Source organism: Pseudophryne corroboree, chromosome 2 (genome assembly GCF_028390025.1).
Source record: "Pseudophryne corroboree isolate aPseCor3 chromosome 2, aPseCor3.hap2, whole genome shotgun sequence".
In the NCBI taxonomy this organism is placed as follows: Eukaryota; Metazoa; Chordata; class Amphibia; order Anura; family Myobatrachidae; genus Pseudophryne; species Pseudophryne corroboree.
This window is the reverse complement of record NC_086445.1, coordinates 235,640,160-235,659,928: the sequence shown is the minus strand read 5'-3', so window position 1 is coordinate 235,659,928 and position 19,769 is coordinate 235,640,160. Positions and strand designations below refer to the sequence as shown.

General features: G+C 51.0%; 1 protein-coding gene across 3 annotated transcripts in view; it reads right to left on the bottom strand.

Annotated features, from left to right (window-relative positions):
• Nucleotides 1–19,769, bottom strand: part of LOC135011660 (retinol dehydrogenase 7-like) — a 132,593-nt gene that overhangs the window by 26,551 nt on the left and 86,273 nt on the right. For all 3 annotated transcript variants that reach the window (XM_063952478.1, XM_063952480.1, XM_063952479.1), the window contains one exon: nucleotides 9,961–10,201. In XM_063952478.1, the coding sequence (XP_063808548.1) occupies nucleotides 9,981–10,201 (221 nt within the window). In that variant the 3' untranslated portion in view covers nucleotides 9,961–9,980. The remainder of the gene's footprint in view (nucleotides 1–9,960; nucleotides 10,202–19,769) is intronic.

Sequence of the window (19,769 nt, the reverse complement as noted above, 5' to 3'; positions counted from 1 at the left end):
GATAACAGGTTATACAGGATACAGACAACCAGACAGGAATGAGGAGAAGCTGGGAACCCTGGGTCATTTACAGCTCTCTCCCCACTCCTTAAGGGAGAGAGGGTGGCCTGCTGCGTCCCTGATAAACCAACACCAATATCTGCTCTACTGAAATCATACTCGGAGACAAGATCTGGGATTTAATCATTGGCCACAGTTTTATTAAACATTACCTTATTTACATTTTACATTTTGCAGGGTAGGGACAGAGAACGGTGGGCAAGGCAAAAAACCCTATCAATGCCTATCATTGATTTATGACGGGGCGTGCCACATACCTATGCCTTAGGCCCTCAGCAACACCCCCGCTATGGAGCCATGCTCCTCCTTGATTTATGACGGGGCCAGCCACATACCTACACCGTAGGCCCTCAGCAACGCCCCCGCTATGGAGCCAGCCCCCACAGATAACTCTGGCCTGGTGCGCAGCCGACGGCCCGCCACCGACAGCTGGAGTCTGGCGTGCAGCACCTCGCCGACGGTGAATCTGCAACCTCAGCTGGCTCCCCTGCTCCACCTGCCTTGCGCACCGCTTCTTCCCGTCTGCCCTGCTACATATATCTCCGTACCAACTGTGACAAAAGACAAAATGTATAGACATTACACAACCTCTTTCCAACCCGGTTACCCAAACCGATTGTATCTTTGCAAACCTTGTTACCTTACAAAATTCTTGACCACCAATGCATCCATAAACGTCCCATTTTTTTCTCAGTGTTTTTTTTTTTCCTTCATCTCTTTATTTTTTTTTTTAAACACACAAAATGCTGACAGGCATAAAGTAGAAATGATACATTCACAAAAGGGGTGGGTGGGTGGGATTTGTTTGCAGCTCTGGCCTGGAATGCAGCATCCCCCCTCTGCCTCAGCCTTTTAACCCCCTCATGGCTCTTTCCTCCCCCTGCTAGCCTACTGGCAGCCCTGCTCTCCTAGGTGTGAAAGGGAGAACGGGTATACCTGCCCCCGCCCCTCCCTTTCCCCCGTTTGGCCCGCAGCCGCGTGTGTCCTCCCTCTCCCCTATATCGCTGCAGCGCCATTTTGGCGCCTGTGCTCCCTATCTCTCCTTTGGTCGGGAAGCTCCATCTTTATCTCATGAAACCTGATAATCCTGTGTTTCTGACAGTACTGCATACTGTCCTGCTCAAATTCTGGTTGCCTGGTTCTGCTGCTGCTGCACAAGAGGAGAAGAGATGATATCAGCGTGCTCTGGCCCGGCGAAGGGGGGGGGGGAGCTGGGGTACAGTACGCCCTGTGCCCCTTCCTTAATCTGGCTATGGCTGCTTCCCAGTAATAAACTGGTTCAGTCTCATGCTGATGCTGTGCCTAGAATGAGACTCTGTTCAAATAGATGAATATATGGTATTCATTGGCGTTTCTATAATGGGTGCAGTGTGTGCGGTGCACACGGGCCCCTGAGTCCCGGGGGGCCCACACCGCACACACTGCACCCATTTCTCCTATACTTACCTTTCCGGAGTCCATCGCTGATCGTGTGTGGGCCCCTTTCTCTCCCGTAGCCATTACGCCACTACTAGTGCACTGACCACCATGCGCAGGTCTCTGGAAAAATGGCACGGCGGCCATTTTTTGTAGTCCTGCACATGCGCTGTAGACTCTGGCACTGTGCCAGAGTCTAGAGCACTAAGAGCGCTAGCAGCGGCGTGACAGCTACGGGAGAGGAGGGGGCCCACACACGGAATCTGCACACGGGTCCCCTCCTCTCTAGAGACGCCCCTGATGGTATTATTTAACTTCATCCTCTCTGGTGGACAGCAGCGAGAGCTCTAAGGAGCAGAGTATCCCACATTTATTGGCAGAGTGCATAAGTTTACATCAGTGACGTGTGGTGATGGATCCCGGTGTTCAGGATACCAACACCGATATCCCGACAGCTGGCAATGCCGGCAGCTGAAATACCGGCGCAACAGGACTATTCCCACTCCTGGGTATCATGACGTCCATAGAGTGGGAATAGAACCTGTGACGAGTGCAGCGGCATACTGGCAGCTGGGATGCCGCTGTCCAGAGGCGGATCGGCCATAGGGTCTACAGGGAAGATTCCCGGTGGGCCGACGCACCCGTGGGGCCTGTTTTGTTTGAGGACATGTGGTCATTTTTGTAGACATAATGAATAAGATGCAAAATAATTTGCATATATGAAAATTATTTTGCCACTTAACCTGTGATTGCAGATGATCTAGTGTATGCTCTGTCTGCCTGCTTGCTTGGCTGACATATAAGATTGAGTGAATAGTGATTGGGATACGGTCGGTGTAATATGCAAGAAAATATATCTTTCTAAAGAATGATATAGGGGGTCATTCCGAGTTGTTCGCTCGGTAAAAATCTTCGCATCGCTGCGATTTTCCGCTTAATGCGCATGCGCAATGTCCGCACTGCGACTGCGCCATGTAAATTTGCTATGCACTTAGGAATTTTACTCACGGCATTTTCATCGTTCTGGCGATCGTAATGTGATTGACAGGAAATGGGTGTTACTGGGCGGAAACAGGCCGTTTTATGGGCGTGTGGGAAAAAACGCTACCGTTTCCCGAAAAAACGCAGGAGTGGCTGGAGAAACGGGGGAGTGTCTGGGCGAACGCTGGGTGTGTTTGTGACGTCAAACCAGGAACGACAAGCAGTGAAATGATCGCAGATGCCGAGTAAGTCTGAAGCAACTCAGAAACTGCTACGAGGTGTGTAATCGCAATATTGCGAATACATCGTTCGCAATTTTAAGATGCTAAGATTCACTCCCAGTAGGCGGCGGCTTAGCATGAGCAAATCTGCTAAAATTCACTTGCGAGCGAACAACTCGGAATGACCCCCATAGTTTCCTAAATTCTGAAGGTGTATCATATAATGTGCTCATAATATTTATGTCACTGGCCTAGACTGAGGGTGTTGTGAACTCGGGGATTCTTCCGATGTTTGGGAAGAGGAACCACAACTGAGCTGGAAAAGGGAAGGCCTGATACAGGATCTCCTCATACAGGACGCTGACAGTGGAGTTTGATGAAATATCAAAGAGCTTTATTGCAGAGGGAAACAACTTAAAGTCAAATGCAAAAGGAATAAATGAGGGAAATGTCCAGACCCACTGGAGGGTTATGTGAGCAGTATTAGAGATGCTGGTAATTGAAGAAACTGTGGGTGATGTTTAAAAGTCACTGATAACTTGTGGAACTTATAAATGGTGATTAATAGCACAGATGGTTGAAGAACTCATGAGCGGTGACAGAGACGCTGATGATGTGAAGAACATAAGTGCAAGGGTTTAAGACGCTGTTGATTTGTAGAACTTGAGAACGGAGACTGAGACGCTGATGATGTGAGGAACTGAAGTGCAGGGGTTTTAGACGCTGTTGATTTGTAGAACTTGAGAACGGAGACTGAGACGCTGGTGATGTGAGGAACTGAAGTGCAGGGGTTTTAGACGCTGTTGATTTGCAGAACTTGAGAACGGTGATTTAGGCCCGCAGCCACGCTGATTCCCAGAAGCACTGGTGACTGGAACGCAGAGAGATTTACCGGCCGCTGAATACACTGGAACCGGTGCAGTGAACTGGCAGCTGGAAACGCCGGGGACACTAGAGTACAACTGCAGAGATCCTTGCTGGGAACAAGAGCGCTGGCATCTACGTCAGGGAAGACGATACTCAGGCACTGAAGCTCTGTCCGCCGTCTGACTTTGAATCTCCCGCCAGCGCTGGATTGGCGGAGCAGTCTGATGACGTCACCTGCCCCCCGTCCACGTGATGCCGGGTGTCATGGCGGCGCCCATGCCCCGGAGAACCGCCGGGAGCCGCGCCAGCCAGACGCCGGAGCCCGTGGCCCACCGAAGGCAAAGGCCGCAACACCGACCAGCAGACACGCAGGGGTAAGCGTGGCGAACGCCGCCACTGATGTGTGACAGTACCCCCTCCTCCAGGAGTGGCCCCTGGACACTTTCCAGGTTTTGTTGGATGTCTGGAATGGAACATCCGCACCAGTCGGGGAGCCGTAACTTCAGTAGCTTTGACCCAGCTCCTTTCCTCAGGGCCAAAACCTTTCCATTCCACCAAATACTGTAGATTCTTGTGGAGATAGCGAGATTCAAGAATGGCTTTGATCTCAAAGTCCGTACCCTCTTCAGCCTCTGCAGAGGTTGGCCTTGGGGACTTGGAATGAAACCGGTTCAAAACAAGAGGGCGAAGAAGAGAGATATGGAAGGAATTTGGTATCCGGAGATGGGAAGGCAATCCCAATTTGCAGACAACCAGATTCAAGACTTGTAACACGGGATAAGGACCAATGAACCTTGGAGCGAACTTCATAGTGGGCACCTTTAAACGGAGATTGCGGGTAGAGAGCCATACCCTGTCACCAACCTTGTATTGAGGAGCTGCCCGTCGCTTCCTATCCGCAAAGAACTTATAGCGACCGGAAACTCTCTTGAGGTTGGCATGAACTCGACTCCAGATCTGACTGAAATGCCGGAGAGTAGAGGCTTCAGCAGGAACTTCTTCTGGAGTACAAATGGGTAATTCCGGAACTTGAGGATGAAATCTGTAATTAATGAAAAATGGAGACTCACCAGTCAAGGAGTGATATAGATGATTATGGGCGAACTCGGCCCAAGGCAACAACTCCACCCAATTATCTTGTGAGGGAGAGAGATAAACACGGAGAAAAGTCTCTAAATCTTGATTGACGCGTTCAGTTTGCCCATTGGTCTGTGGATGGTATGCAGATGAAAACGAGTTTTATTTGTAGAGCCGTACAGAGTGCTCTCCAGAATCTTGCCGTAAACTGTACCCCCCGATCCAAGACTATTTCCAGAGGTAACCCGTGCAGGCGGAAGTGTTCCCGAATGAATAACAAAGCCAACTTAGAAGCTGATGGTAATCCGGTCAACGGAACAAAATGTGCCATCTTAGAGAATCGGTCGATAATCACCCAGACGGTGCTATGACCCTTAGAGAGAGGTAGGTCAGTAACAAAGTCCATAGAGATATGGGTCCAAGGCCTCTTAGGAATGGGCAGTGGATGTAACAATCCCGCAGGAGGCAGACGAAGAGTTTTGTGCTGAGCACATTGAGGACACGAGTTGACATACTCTTGAACGTCCTTCTTCATAGTGTCCCACCAGTAAGATCTTCGTAGAAATTCACACATCTTTTGAACTCCCGGATGGCCAGAAAACTTGGAAATGTGAGCCCACTGCAACAATTTTGGTCGAAATGTAGCTGGCACAGACATTCTTCCAGGAGGAGGACCCAACGCAGTGGGAGCCGCAGAGATAGAGACAGGACTGAGGATCAACGCCTTTTCAACGGTATTCTCCTCATCCGAAGCCATTAAGGAACGGGATAGGGCATCCGCCTTGGTGTTAAGAGTTCCAGCCCGGTACTTAATGACAAACGAAAATCGAGCAAAGAAGAGCACCCATCTTGCTTGATGGGGATTCAAGCACTGGGCCGTCTTGAGATACAGTAAATTCTTGTGATCCGTGAAAATCGTAATTAGGTGTTTAGCACCTTCCAGAAGATATCTCCATTCTTCTAAGGCAGATTTTATTGCCAACAGCTCTTTATCTCCAATGGTGTAATTTAATTCAGCAGGGGAGAACTTGCGAGAATGGAAACCACATGGATGTAACTTCCCATCTGGAGCGTACTGTGAAAGGACGGCACCTATGCCTACCGTAAAAGCATCAACCTCCAGAAAGAATGGTTTTAGAAAGTCTGGCTGCTGAAGTACCGGAGCGGTCATAAAGGCTGCCTTCAACTGAGCGAATGCTGCTACAGCTTCAGAGGACCAATGGCTTGGGTCAGCCCCTTTCTTGGTTAGAGCAGTAATAGGCGCCACAATAGTAGAGAAACCCCTTATGAATTTCCGGTAGTAATTTGCGAACCCTAGAAATTGTTGCACTGCTTTCAAGGAAAGAGGCTGAGTCCAGTCCCGAATGGCAGAAAGTTTCTCCGGATCCATACGCAACTCCGTACCTGAAAAAATGTAGCCCAGAAATGGAATAGAAGGAACCTCAAAGGTGCACTTGGAAATCTTTCCATAAAGATGGTTCTCTCGCAGCCGAAGGAGTACCTCCTTAACTTGTATTCTGTGCTCAGAGAGATTCTTCGAAAATATCAGGATGTCATCCAAATATACTACCACATTTAGGTATAACATGTCCGGAAAGACTTCATTAATGAATCCCTGGAAGACGGCGGGGGCGTTGCTGAGGCCAAACGGCATTACCAGGTACTCATAATGCCCGTCCCTAGTATTGAAGGCCGTCTTCCATTCGTCCCCTTGTCGGATACGTATCAAGTTATAAGCTCCCCTTAGATCGAGCTTAGTGAAGACTCGAGCTCCGCGAACTCTATCGAAAAGCTCCGTGATGAGCGGCAGAGGATACTTATTCTTAATGGTGACTTCATTTAGACCTCGATAATCGATACATGGCCTCAGGCCTCCATCTTTTTTCTTCACAAAGAAGAAGCCTGCTCCCGCTGGGGAAGTAGAGGGGCGAATGAATCCCTTCTGCAGATTAGACTTGATATATTCTGACATGGCTTGAGTCTCAGGTACTGACAAAGGATAGGTTCGACCTCGAGGTGGCATTTTCCCCGGAATGAGCTCAATAGGACAGTCCCAGGGTCTATGCGGTGGTAACTTATCAGCCGCCTGTTCCGAGAAGACATCTGTAATCTCCTGATAAGCCTCTGGAATAAGCTCTACGTCCGACTTTGATGATGCGCGAAGCGGGTAGACAGGAGTAAGACAATTCGAGTGACAGAATGGACTCCAAGAAATTATCTGTGTCGACCTCCAGTCGACGTGAGGGTTGTGAAGCTTGAGCCAGGGAATACCAAGGACGAGATCGTGAGACATCTCCTGAATCACAAGGAACTCCAGATGTTCTTGGTGCAAAGCTCCCACTTGCAGCTTGATTGGCATGGTATGACTTGTAATCAGAGCATTGGGAATTTGGGTACCATTAATAGCAGTTATCGCAATAGGTCGTTCGACCGACTGTAACTTCAAACCCAGATTCTGGGCGCAGGAAAGGGAAATAAAATTCCCCGCAGCTCCTGAGTCCAACAGTGCCTTAACGGTTTTGACTTCAGACTCAGAAGACAGAGATACAGAAAGTAGACAGTCCACTGCCGGAGAAGATTGAGAAGTTCTTGACTTCTCCAGAACAAGCTAGGACTGCCCGTTTCCCGGGCGAGACTTGCAAAACTTGAGGAAATGATCCGCGGCTCCACAGTAGAGGCAAAGTCTACCTTCACGCCGACGCTGACGCTCTTCTGGGGACAGCCGAGACCGATTAATCTGCATGGATTCGTCTGGACTGGAATTAACTGTCTGCTTAGAAGGAAGAGATCGGAGTCTCAACCGGTCTGACCGACTACGTTCACCACCTCGTTCCTGCATATGAAGATCCACCTTTACACAGAGTGAGATCAACTGTTCCAAGGAATCTGGCAGATCTCTTGTAATCAATTCATCTTTTAAAGATCCGAGAGCCCGTTCCAAAAAGCAGCCCGAAGGGCATCATTATTCCAGCTCAGTTCAGAAGCTATAGTTTGAAAGTGAATTACATACTGTCCCACTGTACGAGAGCCTTGTCGAACTCGGAGCAAGTCAGCTGAGGCAGCAGTCGTCCTGCCAGGCTCATCAAAGATCCTTCGGAATGACGCCAAGTAGTTGGAATAACTAGAAACTAACGGATCTGATCGCTCCCACAACGGTGACACCCACTCCAACGCTGAACCCTCAAGCAAAGAGATAATGTATGCCACTTTTGACCGATCAGTAGGGAAGTTGTGTGAGAGGAGTTCGAAATGTACCTCACACTGATTGAGGAATCCACGGCAATTGTTCGGATTCCCGTTATAACGAGGAGGAGTGGGAAGCTGAAGGCGTGACCTGGATCCAGACAAGGAGGAAACATTGCCAGAGACAACCACTGGAGCGGATACTGGAACTGGAGCTGGAACCACTGAAGCCAGCGAAGTCTGGAGTTGATCCAGCCGGCCAGATAACTCCTGGAGATAATGCATCACCTGATTCTGTGCTGCTTCCTGACTCTGTACTCGGGAAACTAGGTCCTGCATGGCGCTTGCCTCTGGGTTCCGATTCCCCGGGTCCATGTGGCCTGAGTATACTGTCACTGGCCTAGGCTGAGGGTGTTGTGAACTCGGGGATTCTTCCGATGGTTGGGAAGAGGAACCACAACTGAGCTGGAAAAGGGAAGGCCTAATATAGGATTTCCTCATACAGGACGCTGACAGTGGAGTTTGATGAAATTTTAAAGAGCTTTATTGCAGAGGGAAACAACTTAAAGTCAAATGCCAAAAAAGGAATAAATGAGGGAAATGTCCAGACCCACTGAAGGGTTATGTGAGCAGTATTAGAGATGCTGGTAATTGAAGAAACTGTGGGTGATGTTTAAAAGTCACTGATAACTTGTGGAACTTATAAATGGTGATTAATAGCACAGATGGTTGAAGAACTCGTGAGCGGTGACAGAGACGCTGATGATGTGAAGAACTGAAGTGCAAGGGTTTAAGACGCTGTTTGATTTGTAGAACTTGAGAACGGAGACTGAGACGCTGATGATGTGAGGAACTGAAGTGCAGGGGTTTTAGACGCTGTTGATTTGTAGAACTTGAGAACGGAGACTGAGACGCTGATGATGTGAGGAACTGAAGTGCAGGGGTTTTAGACGCTGTTGATTTGCAGAACTTGAGAACGGTGATTTAGGCCCGCAGCCACGCTGATTCCCAGAAGCACTGGTGAGTGGAATGCAGAGAGATTTACCGGCCGCTGAATACACTGGAACCGGTGCAGTGAACTGGCAGCTGGAAACGCCGGGGACACTAGAATACAACTGCAGAGATCCTTGCTGGGAACAAGAGCGCTGGCATCTACGTCAGGGAAGACGATACTCAGGCACTGAAGCTCTGTCCGGCGTCTGACTTTGAATCTCCCGCCAGCGCTGGATTGGCGGAGCAGTCTGATGACGTCACCTGCCCCCCGTCCACGTGATGCTGGGTGTCATGGCGGCGCCCATGCCCCGGAGAACCGCCGGGAGCCGCGCCAGCCAGACGCCAGAGCCCGTGGCCCACTGAAGGCAAAGGCCGCAACACCGACGAGCAGACACGCAGGGGTAAGCGCGGCGAACGCCGCCTCTGATGTGTGAAAATTTAATTATTTCCTTTTAACTTCCCCCTTGGTGCTGGACATGCCCACTATCTGGAAAGTCTTGGGGGGAGGGTGCTGCTGCCATGGCCCATGGCTAGACCTTACACCTCTGGTGCTGCCCATGTGGGGCCACTAGTACAAATTTTTCCAGGGCCGCTTTTTGTTTCCAATCTGCCCCTGCCGCTGTCAGTATATTGATGCAGGCATCCTGGCCACCAGTAATTCATACTGAACCCGTATATACTACAGCCAGGTAGGAGAGTGAAAAACAGAGGAGGATCCTGTGCAGGGGGGAGGGAGGAGGTAGGATGTGCACTGCATACCATATTAAATAGGGCGGGTTCAACCCTGGGCTTGATAGACAGCAGTCAAAACTACTTTAGATGGTATTTTGAAGTAAACACACAAAACAAATAAGCTTGTGCTGCCTAAATCCCATACTATACTTAGTACCAGCTCCATTGCAATATAAATGCCATATGTGTATACAAAACAAAAAGACAGTTTTTGGACAATTTGGCTTCCAGTGCGAGCATTAAAAAAATGCCCCCCCACCCCATCCCTAGATATTAAAAAACGTGCCTCTCCCATAGACATAATAGAAAACCATTTTGCAGATGCCAAAGGCCGCACGGCTCACCCGACTCAAGAAACAGCATTGCTTATACTCTTAACACATGAACCAGTTGACTCCTTTAGCTAAAGTGTGTCCACATTACCACTCACCTGGTTCTGTTCTTTGCGCTTTAAAGTTCTCTTTTTGCTGGTTTTGGTGAATTCCAAGATGCCACATAGTCACTAATGAATGTGGGCAGGTAGGAAAGGGGGATGGCATATAGTTTGGCATCCCATCCAGCAGAGTAGCGTGTCCATGGGTGACAAGCGGTCAGTGCATGCTCCATGCAGTTTGTTACTTGGAAGATTTTGGAAGAGCCTGAATTAGTCATATCTTCCATATTCTGTAGCCCTATGCACATACAATATAATACATCACATCATTATCAATTTACAAGTATCACTATATACAGTATCCACAACTATATGCCTATTCAAATGTATGACAGCGTAGGCATCTTATACAAAATACAAGTAACCAGCATTTGCAAATGTGACTAAAATGTACATTTTTTGTTACTTATTTTAAGGCGCGTTATTACAAAAGAGTCACATTGTTATAGACATTTAAAGATTGGAAAGAAAATAGTAAGAAATTCATAGATTTAAAAAAAATAACTCACCTAATTTAGAAATTATCGCACATTACATTTTACATAATGAATTTAAAATGAATGAATTAATATGGCAGTTTTCATGTAAACAAATATTTATATACTAGGTGATTCATCGCGCCCTACGGGCGCTCTTCACACCGTCGTTTGGGGCTACGCCCCATTAACCCCTGCACACCTTTGGACATACGCAGACCGGTAGATAACAGAATCAGAAACACAGGGCAGTATAGAGGGCATACAGAAATGGTGTCTGGTTGAGAAAAGATAGAGAGGCGTAGGGGGGGGGGGGGGGGGAGAAAGGGAATGTACAGAAATGCGTGCGATCGGTAAAGGATAGGGAGAGTCAGGATGGTAGGGAGAGGATAAAGAGAGGGAAGGTGTTAGGGTGTGTACACACGGTGAGATCCCTGCTATGTTCGATTTTGACTATGCGATTTCCCTTGAACTCCCCCAGAGCCCAGATAGCACAGATAGTACAGATTTTGACAATCTGTGCTTGAGATTTTGTCTATGTACGATTTTGACTAAGTGCCAATTTTGACTATACTTTGTACTAGATTGTACACTAGATAGTCAAGATTGACTTGCCTGCACAGTCTATCTAGCCTTACGATACCGACCCCACGGGAGCGCGCATCGGGATCGAATCTGTATCGCAAGCTGCCTAGCACTATGAGATATGCACTAACTTTTCATAAGATTTTGACTATATAGTCAAAATCTCACAGATTTATCTCACCGTGTGTACACACCCTAAGACAGAAAATACTGTTGCAAGAGGCTAAGACCCGTTAACCCCTGCACGGGCTTCAGCTGTGCTATAATTGCTATTATATGGAGTTTTACCTGCAAAAACGTTTATGCTATTGGGTAAATATTGCAAGGGGGAAGGGCGTGCGATTGTCAAGGGGGCGTAGCCCTTTGTGAGGGCGTAAAGAGTGGCCGCAGGGCACAATGAATAACATAGTGTAGTATATACTGCTAGTGTATGCAGCGCAGCTTATACACACAGTGGCCATAGGTATCAGAGCCGCGTATACACACAATGGACACAGCTGGCTGAGCTGCTTATACACACAATGGCCACAGGTAACGGAGCCACGTATCCACACAGTGGCCAGAGGTAGCAGGGCAGCTTATACACACAATACCCACAGGTAGCAGAGCCGCTTATACACACAATACCCACAGGTAGCAGAGCCGCTTATACACACAGTGCCCACAGGTAGCAGCGCAGCTTATACACACAGTGGACACAGGTATCAGAGCCACGTATCCACACAGTGGCCAGAGGTAGCAGGGCAGCTTATACACACAATACCCACAGATAGCAGAGCCGCTTATACACACAGTGCCCACAGGTAGCAGAGCCGCTTATACACACAGTGCCCACAGGTAGCAGAGCCGCTGATACACACAATGCCCACAGATAGCAGAGACGTTGATACACACAGTGCCCACAGGTAGCAGAGACGTTGATACACACAATGGACCCCGGTAGCAGTGCCACTTCTTCACACAATTCCCATAGGTAACAGAGGCACTTATACACACAGTGGCCACAGGTAGCTGAGCCGCTTATACACACAATGGCCACAGGTAGCAGCACCACTTATACACACAATGGCCACTTTTAGCAGCACCGCTTATACACACAATGGCCACTGGTAGCAGTGTCACTTATACACACAATGGCCACAGGTAGCAGCACCACTTATACACACAATGGCCACAGGTAGCAGTGGCGCTTAAACACACAATGGCCACAGGTAGCAGTGTCACTTATACACACAATGGCCACTGGTACCAGAGCCGCGTATACACACAGTGACCACAGGGAGCTGTGCCACTTATACACAATGGCCACAGGTAGCAGTGTCGCTTAGACACATAATGGACACAGTATAACTTTTTTTTATTAATCCAATGTCCATTGGTACCAACTATACTCACAGACGTTCAGTGTGTGTGTGGGGGGTTCAGTGAGGTGGAGGTGCCTATCCATGCCGCTGATCACCCCGATTAAGGGAATCACTTGTAGCGGCTGCGGATGGTGTCCGAGGTGCTACGTGTGGTGGAGGAGTGGGTGCGGAAGGGGGTCCAGAGGTGTTGCGGGTGGTGGAGGGGTGGGTGCAGTGGCACGGATGGCGGAAAGGGTGCAGAGGTGCTGTGGGTGGGGGAGGCGCAGGTGTGGAGGGGGCGCGGATGGGGGAGGGGGTCTGGAGGTGCTGCGGGTGGGGGAGGTGCGGGTGCGGAAGGGGAGTGTAGATGCTGTTGGTGGGGGAGGGGTGGGTGCGGAAGGCTGTGAATGAAGGAGGGGTCTGTAGGTGGTGTGCATGGGGGAGCGGCGATGTAGTGGGGGGTGTTTGGGGAGGTGGGGTTGCAGTGGGGGTGAGGTTGTGTGATAGGTTCTAGAAGTGCTGCGGGTGGAGGGGTGGCTGCAGGGGAGCCGTGGATGGGGTCCGGAGGTGCTGCGGGTGGGGGAGGTGTGGTAGGTCCACGAATGGGGGAAGGTGTCTATAGATGATGTGGGTGGGGGAGGGGGCCGGAGGTGCTGTGGTTGGGGGACTGACGGCTGCGGGGGTGTGGTGGGGGTTCGGATGCGCTGTGGGCAGGGGAGGGGGCGGGGGGTGCTGCAGGTGTGGGTGCTATGGGTGGGGAAGGAAGCGGGAGTGCCGCTGGTGGGAGGGGGATGTGGTGGATGCTGTGGGTGGGAGGGGGGGCATGTGCAGCGGTTGGGGGGCAGATGTGGTGGATGCTGTTGGTGCGGCGGGTGGAGTGGAGGATGCAGGGGTGTAGCGGGGGGGAGAGGCGGGTATGGGGGTGCGGGGGTGCCGCGGGTGGGGGAGGGGTGGTGAATGCTGTGGGTGCTACGGGTGGGGGAGGGGCATGTGCCTCGGGTGGGGGCGGATGTGGTGGATGCTGTGTGTGCCGCGGGGGGGGTGGAAGGTGCGGGGGGGAGAGGTGGGTATGGAGATGGGTTGGGGGAGGGAAGGGTGCGGGGGTGTAGCGGGGGGAGAGGTGGGGGAGGTGCGGGAGGGGTGGGGGGTTTGCGGGTTGTGGGTGATACGGGTGGAGGAGGGGGCAGGAGTACTGCGGGTGGGGGAGGGGTATGTGCGGGGGACGGATGTGGTGGGTGCCGTGGGTGGAGGAGGGGCGGGGGGTGCTGCGGGTGGGGGCGGGAGTGCCAATTGGTGTGGGAGGGGTGGAGGGTGCTGCGGGTGCTACGGGTGGCGTAGGGGGTGCGAGGCTGATGTTGCTGGTGGGGGGCGGATGTGGTGGATACTGTGGGTGCCGCGGGTGGGGGAGGAGCAGGGGGTGCCGCGGGTTGTGGGTGCTACGGGTGGGGGAGGGGTGTGTGCTGTGGGTGGGGATGGATGTGGTAGGTGCCGCGGATAGGGTGGAAGGTGCGAGGGTGTAGCAGGGGGGAGAGGTGGGTATGGGGGTGGGGTGGGGGAGGTGCGAAGGTGCTGCGGGTGGGGGAGAGGGCAGGAGTGCAGCACGCGGGGGAGGGGCGTGTGCCGCGGGTGGGGGGCGGATGTGTTGGATGCTGTGGGTGCCGCGGGTGGGGGAGGTGCGGGTGGGGTGGAGGGTGCGGGGGAGAAGTGGGTATGGGGGTGGGGGAGGTGCAGCTGCGGGGTTGTGGTGGGGTTTGGATGCGCTGCGGGCAGGGGATGGGGTGCTGCGGGTGTGGGTGCTATGGGTGGGGGAGGGGGTGGGAGTACCGCGGGTGGGGGGCGAATGTGGTGGATGCTGTGGGTGCCGCGGGTGGGGGAGGGGCGGGGCATGAATGGTGGAGGGAGCGGTGGTGTATGGGGGGAGAGGTGGGTATGGGGGTGCCGCGGGTGGGGGAGGGGTGGTGTTAGCTACGGGTGGGGGAGGGGCATGTGCCGCGGGTGGGGGGGATATGGTGGATGCTGTGGGTGCAGTGGGTGGGGGAGGGGCAGGTGGGGTGGACGGTGCGGGGGTGTAGCGTGGGGGGGAGGGGGTGTTGTGGGTTGGGGAGGGAGTGCAGCGGGCGGGGGAGGGGCTTGTGCCGCGAATGGGGGGCAGATGTGGTGGATGCTGTGGGTGCTGTGGTTGGGGAAGGTGCAGGGGGGAGGTGCAGGGGTGCGGGGGTTTAGGGGGGGGGTACGGGGTGGAGGAGGGGCGGGGGTGCCACGGGTGTGAGAGGTGGGGGGCGGCGCGGTTTGTGGGTGCTACGGGTGGGGGAGGAGGCGGGAGTGGTGTGGGTGGGGGAGGGTGGGTGCAGGACAGATGTGGTGGGTGCTGTGTGTGCTGCGGGTGGGGGAGGGGCGGGGGGTGCTGCGGATGGGTTAGGGTGCGGGAGTGCGGCGGGTGGTGCTGCAAGTGTGGGTGCTACAGGTGTGGGAGGGAGTGCCGTGGGTGGGGGAGGGGCGTGTGCGGCGGGTGGGGGAGGGGCGGGAATGCCGTGGGTGGGGGAGGGGCATCTGCTGCTGGTGGGGGAGGGGCGGGAGTGCCGCGGGTGGGGGAGGGGTGGGGTGTGTGGCAGTTGTGGGTGCTATGGGTGGGGGAGGGGGTGGGAGTGTCGCGGGTGGAGGAGGGGCGGGAGTGCTGCGAGTGGGGGAGGGGTGGGGGGTGCTGCAGATGTGTGTGCTATGGGTGGGGGGATGGGGTGGGAGTGCCGCAGGTGGGGGAGATGCGGGATTGCCGCAGAAGGGGGAGGGGCGGGGGGTGCTGCAGATGTGACTGCTATGGGTGGGGGAGGGGGCGGGAGTGCCGCGGGTGGGGGAGGGGCGGTAGTGCCGCGGGTGGGGGAGGGGCGGGGGGTGCTGCAGATGTGGGTGCTATGGGTGGGGGAGGGGCGGGAGGGCCGCGGTGGGGGAGGGGCGAGAGTGCCGCGGGTGGGGGAGGGGTTGGGGACGCTGCAGATGTGGCTGCTATGGGTGGGGGCGGTAGTGCCGCGGGTGGGGGAGGGGCGGGGGGTGCTGCAGATGTGGCTGCCATGGGTGGGGGAGGGGCGGGAGTGCCACGGGTGGGGGAGGGGCGGGGGGTGCTGCAGATGTGTGTGCCATGGGTGGGGGAGTGAGTGCCGCGGGTGGGGGGTGCTGCAGGTGTGGGTGCCGCGGGTGGGAGGGTGCGGGGCATGTGCCGCGGGTGGGGTGCGGATGTTGTGAAGTCTGTGGGTGCCGTGGGTGGGAGGGGCGCGGGGTCGGCAGTCAGTGGTCATCCACGGCATTCTCCTCCGGACTGTGCGGCAGCTGAGCAGTCACCGGCTGCAGTGTCACCAGGGTGCAGGGAGTGTACGGGGAGTGAGCGGAGATTGGGAGGGGACTCGGTGGGGATGGGCGGACCGAGGGAGGGGACTGTTCCTGGCCTGCATCCAGCCACCCAGATCCCAAATATGTGACTGTGACTCCGCCCAGCGTTAGCAAATGAGTCACAAAGTCACAGATCTGGGCTATTATATAGGAGATGGGTTTCAAGTTACACAAAGCCATGCACTAGATGTTATAAAATTGTACTGTATATCTTTGATATATCTCAACTTTGGACCCATCATTTGCTGGTCGTGAGCAGTGGTGGCTCCAGAGGCACTGGTCGTGACTCGTGAGTGTGCAAAACTTCATAGATAACTCTAAAGGCCCATACACACTGGGCGATTTTGAGCTCAAAATAGCTCACTTTTGGCATTTTGAGTGATGCACGCTCCCGCATCATCGCTGGCCGCCGCCGTGCATTGGTCTGTTTGTACAGCCGAATGAAGCACTTTTCACAGTCTCCTATTGGGGAGAGTGCTTCACCTGCCCGCCCTCGCCCCCCCCAAGAACATCGCTGGCACAGGGAAAGTAGCTCAGTGTCTATGCACTTAGCTATTTTTCTGCCAGCGATGTTCACGATCATCGCTGTGCATACACGCAGGGCAAAAACGTCCAGTGTGTGTGTATACACCTTAAGTGTTGTATCTGGTGTTGCTAGACTTTATTTTTCCTATGACTTTCTACTCTCAACAACCCACAGGTCTCACGTTCTCTGTCCCCTTTTTTATGCCCTACTGTAGTTCAACCAGTTGACAATGTTCCTTGGGGACAAACAGTGGCACTACTGTACAATACATTCATTGGTGGTTTTGAATTGTATGAGGGAAAAGGTCACTTGTTGCATGAGTCTTCAAACAGTACTCTTGCTGTGCATTATAGGCAGGGAAGCAGGGTCTCTTACCTTGGAGGTCAAACATAATAGGGGCATGGGCCACACTAATTGAGTATAGGTGCACATTTGGGACGTAAGTACTTATGAAGAACAACATGTGGGGCACAGAAGGGGTGAAGAACATGCTTGTCTATTCTTCCACAAGTGCTGAGAGACTCCCGATTTTTCAGGCAGTCCCCTGCATCCATGAAAAAAAGGGAAGATCTCCCACTACCCAACTACTTCCTAGAGCAGTGGGCAGGATGAGAAGATTTTATGGGGAATTGCGGTCCGATATGAGGGGCGGGGCTTAATAGCGCAAATCACAGTCTGACCCCCAAGGTGCAAGCAGCGTCTCCTCTCTGGGCTTCTCCGGGATAGGAGACTTTAAAGGTAGGCACATATAGTACAGAAGCTATGGATGAGCAATGTACAGTATGGACAATATACAGTACAGTATTGGTTAAACATCAAAAAGTCTCGGTAAGACTCTATTTTATCTGAATTGCACTTTTATATCTCTTTATTGCACACTTTCTGCATGAAAACAGGGCTGTCCTCATAAATTTGGTTTACAAAATCCCAGATAAGTCACGCCTCTCGCCTGCTTATCAGGGCTAATTGGATAGCCCCGATCAACACAGTAATTTACAGCAGCTAATTGGTTTCCCCCCTTAGTATGCCTCTATAACATTTGTGAAACCCAAGTACTATATCTATAAAATCAAAGGTGGTACATGATTTTGACATTCAAATGGTCTGAACACGGTCGCAAAGTTTACATTAGAACATGTCAACATTCACTATATTGACGTTTATTTATTATTTATTACCAGTTATTTATATAGCGCACACATATTCTGCAGCGCTTTACAGATAATATTTGCTCATTCACATCAGTCCCTGCCCCAGTGGAGCTTACAATCTATATTCCCTACCACATGTACACGCAGACACATTCACGCCTAGGGTAATTTTGTTGAGAGCCAATTAACCTACCAGTATATTTTTGGATTGTGGGAGGAAACCGGAGTACCCGGAGGAAACCCACGCAAGTACGGGGAGAATATACAAACTCCACACAGTTGGGGCCATGGTGGGAATCAAACCCATGACCTCAGTGCTGTGAGGCAGTAATGCTAACCATTACACCATCCGTACTGCCCAAACGTTGGAGTTATGTACACATGTTCAACATGTTGTCATTATTCATGTCAATGGTGAGAATGATTACAACACTATCTAACCCTGGCCGTAACTGCAGCCTAACTCTAAAACCTAACACTGACATTCCCAACCCATGCAAAAAGACATGCATAATGCCAACATTATGAACATGTTGACATTCTAAATTAAGTTATAAACATTGGGGGTAATTCAGACCTGATCGCTAGGCCGCGTTTTCGTACAGCCTGAGATCAGGTCTAAACTGTGCATGCGTATGCACCTCAATGCGCAGGCTCATCGCACAGGTACAAAGCGGATCGCTGCTCAACGATGGCTTTGTACGAAGAATGTACGAAGAATGCATTCGACGAGCAATCGCAAGGAGATTGACAGAAGAAGGCGTTTGTGGGTGGCAACTGACCGTTTTATGGGAGTGTTTGGAAAAATGTAGGCAGGGAGGGTTCCTGACATCAATTCTGGTCCCGGACAGGCTGATGTGATCGCAGTGGCTGAGTAAGTCCTGGGCTGCACAGAGACTGCACAAAATCTGTTTGTACAGCTCGGCTGCACATGCGTTCGCACACTTGCACAGCTAAAATACACTCCCCCAGTAGGCGGCGACTAACTGATCGCAGCAGTGCAAAAATCACCTGCTAGCGAACAGGTCTGAATTAGGCCCATTGTGAATGTCAAGATCCAGAACCATTTGACATTACAGTGTCGACATTGGGAACAACAACAATATGACGGAATACTTAAAAATACACTAGTTCTATACCTCTGTGAATTATCGCTACTGAATGATCCAGAAACAAAATTGCACTAATTTATCTTTCTTTCTGATGGGATAATGGAAATACAGTAAGTTGGGATAGAAAAACAGACAACAGTTCAAAAGATAAAGCTATAGGTCCCCACGGCTTGTATCTACCTTCATCAGTGTAACATTAATCCACTGTTTTGTTGATTTTTGTGAGAAATCGAGGAACCACTTTTATTTACACTACTTTATTACATTATTTTAAGTTCATTTACTCTTTTATTTAAATCCATTTTTTTTACTTTACTGTATCAGGAATGACTCTGCTGAGACAAATAAAGCTTTCATTGGACTTTGATAACATACCTTATAACACAATAGTTCACTATAAAGAATTGGAAGATGTCCTATTTTCTCCATATGCCCCAGCAGCTTTGCTTCATTTACAAAGATCTAGTATCCCTTCAGATATTTGGGAACACATATTTTGCGGTGACACTTATGTTTCCTGGTGGGCCATTACTAAAAAATGATCTAGAGATTATTCGGTGTCTGTTTACATTCCTATTTGGGGTAATCATAGTTGCCACCAAAGTTTTACCAAACTTGTAATCTCAGTCTACGTGTACTTCTGCACATTTTAATAATAATAATAATAATAATAATAATAATAATAATAATAATAATAATATTTATATAACACTTTTCTCCTTATAGGACTCAAAGTGCTTTACATTTGTCTTTACAGCTCAAAATACAAAACAAGCTTAACAGTAGACAGTAGTGAAACGCTTGAGTAAATAGTCTTTAGTGTATTTTTGAAGGATTCTAGGGTGGAGGCTTCTCGAACTGTACGGGGAAGAGAGCTTGTTGTCTGGACGGAACCCGCTGACTCATACTTATTGTCACACACATACTTTGATAGATATAATGCTCTCTACAATATTGATTTTTTTTTTTAAATGAAAAAATGGGAGATTTATATCATCACCCTACCTGCCTCTACACAAACCACTGTAAGATCTGGTTTGCAGTTAATGGCTGATGGTTTTTCAATCAATGACAGAGGGCCAATAGTTTTTCTCCAACTATGGTAGCTATGTTTTTGTGCAGCTCTCTTCACTCCAGCTATACCCACCACTGATCAGGGGGGCAGACATAGAAGGACCTTGGATGAGGATGATGGGGTTTATAATCAGTGCTGACATCTCAGACTATATCCT